The sequence below is a fragment of the Fulmarus glacialis genome, unplaced genomic scaffold (assembly GCF_000690835.1).
Source record: "Fulmarus glacialis isolate BGI_N327 unplaced genomic scaffold, ASM69083v1 scaffold23719, whole genome shotgun sequence".
Taxonomy (NCBI): domain Eukaryota; kingdom Metazoa; phylum Chordata; class Aves; order Procellariiformes; family Procellariidae; genus Fulmarus; species Fulmarus glacialis.
This window is the reverse complement of record NW_009234204.1, coordinates 1521-3509: the sequence shown is the minus strand read 5'-3', so window position 1 is coordinate 3509 and position 1989 is coordinate 1521. Positions and strand designations below refer to the sequence as shown.

The following is a 1989-nucleotide window of genomic DNA, read 5'->3' as shown; positions in this document are numbered from 1 at the left end:
CAGCCATTTTCAGAGCCCGGCAGTTGTTTTAAAGCAACAAAGCCCCCCTTTTTGCGCAAACACCTCTCCACAACGATAAGAAGAGAAGGATGCAGAAAACAAGAGCGTGGAGCATCTCCCTAATGCTATTTCTCTGTGGCAAAGCGCTTGGCACTTCCACGGCGGCAAGTGCTGGAGGCGCTTTCTCAGAGGAGACGCTCCACGTGTGCCCAGGCGTGGGGACCAGACACGCAGAGGATGCTCGGAGAGGGAAGGTAAAAGGGGGAGACACGCTGGGTGGGGGGAAAACCAGGCGTATGTTTGAAAGAGCCACCTGGAGGGATGCAGGCAGCCAGCACGGGCTCGCCGGGACAGATATTGTCGGGGCCCCCCCACCTTTATCCCTTCATCCTTTAAAAGATGCCACCATCAAGGCAAACCGGCACCAGTTAAAATTTGCCCTGGCTCCCCCGATCCATCACCCCCCATCCATCCGCCACCCCCTGCAAACCTTTCGGGCAGGGTACCCGCCACGTTACCTGCGTTTTCCTCCTCTTCCTCACAGCTCTGACGGATTTTCTTCTGGCACACGTACGCCAGGACGGCGAGCAGCCCCACGACGCAGATGGCGAGTCCCACCGTCACCCAGAGAGCCACAGCGGGGAAGGCGAGGTGTTGGCCTTGCGGGGAGGTGGGGGGGGAAGAGAAATACCACCACGGTGAGCACCGCGTGGCCAGTGTTCAGGTGGCAGGGCACATCCCCATGGATGGAGGCAGTGGCACAAGGGGTGGCTTTGGAAGTAAAACCATCGGTGCCTCTAATTATGGCCTCCCCCGGCAGGTCTGGATCCAGGTGGGGAAGCAGCAGGTTGAGTCACTCTCTAAAATACTTCGTTAACCTTTAAATAACGGCACTAATAAATACAAATGGCAGGCTGACCCTTCACTTGCTAAGAAGCTCAAGAGAAGCATTAGATGATGGTGCGCCCACTCCCTTTCCCCTCTCATCTCACGCCACAGGGCCGGGGACACCTTCCCCAGGATCTGGGATGGCCTGGCAGGGACCACCAGGGCTTGGGGGATATCTCCTGGAGTGCTGGGGATCTGATTTCTCCCCGTAATATCGCTCCTTCTTCAAATAAAGTCTTATCCCAAACCCTGACCCTCCACAGACGTCACCCCAAGGCTGACCATTTACTGGCGCGCTTGGGAGCCCATGCAAAAGCCACCCCTCTGTCCCCAGCCAGCAGCATCCACGCAAGTTCTCCTGCAAGAGTTTGGTGCATCCAGCCAAAAAGTTTATGCTCCACCTGGGATTCACCTTCCCAATCCAGTAAGAGCCCTACCAAAGGTAATTAAACACTAATCAACGCTACCAGGGAGCGCACAAGGTTATAAAGAGCTCCAGGAGGGCAGCGGGAGGAGCTCGAGCTCGAAGTGAAGCCACGAGGCTGAACGCGCTCGATGAACTCCTCCAGCCTGTATTTCTGCAGTAGGATTGTTGCAGCTGGGATGAAGAACCCCAAATTGAGAGCATCCCATGGCGACGTGCTAAGGAGAAGACACTAACCATGCCCTGTGCTCGCTTTCTGGGGTGGTTTAGACTTGGATGGGGCAACTAGCAAAGCTAGAGACTAAGAACTAGGGCCGCTGGTGTGGGGTGACGGGGGAGGACAGCACAGCCTCAAGTCACCCTTGCGGGTCCGTGAGGGAGAGTCGGGGTATGGGGTAGCAACCCCCAGGGTGGCTCCGGGCCACGGTAGGGATCCTGGCATGTGCTGGTTTCAGCTGGGAGAGAGTTAATTTTCTTCCCAGTAGCTGGTGTAGTGCTGTGGTTTGGATTTAGGATGAGAAGAACGTTGATGGCACACTGATGTTTTAGTCGTTGCCAAGCAGTGCTGACGCTAGTCAAGGACCTTCCAGCTTCCCATGCTCTGCCAGGTGCACAAGAAGCTGGGAGGGGGCACAGCCAGGACAGCTGACCCAAACTGGCCAATGGGGTATTCCATA

The 1989-nt window shown here is 56.3% G+C and overlaps 1 protein-coding gene across 1 annotated transcript in view; it reads right to left on the bottom strand.

Moving 5' to 3' along the window:
* Positions 1-518: 518 nt before the first annotated feature.
* The window catches only part of CD276 (CD276 molecule), a gene marked incomplete at both ends in the record, with an annotated part of 2879 nt that continues 1408 nt past the window's right edge, over positions 519-1989 (bottom strand). Inside the window, 1 exon segment of the mRNA XM_009585591.1 lies at positions 519-659. Within this exon segment, the coding sequence (XP_009583886.1) occupies positions 519-659 (141 nt within the window).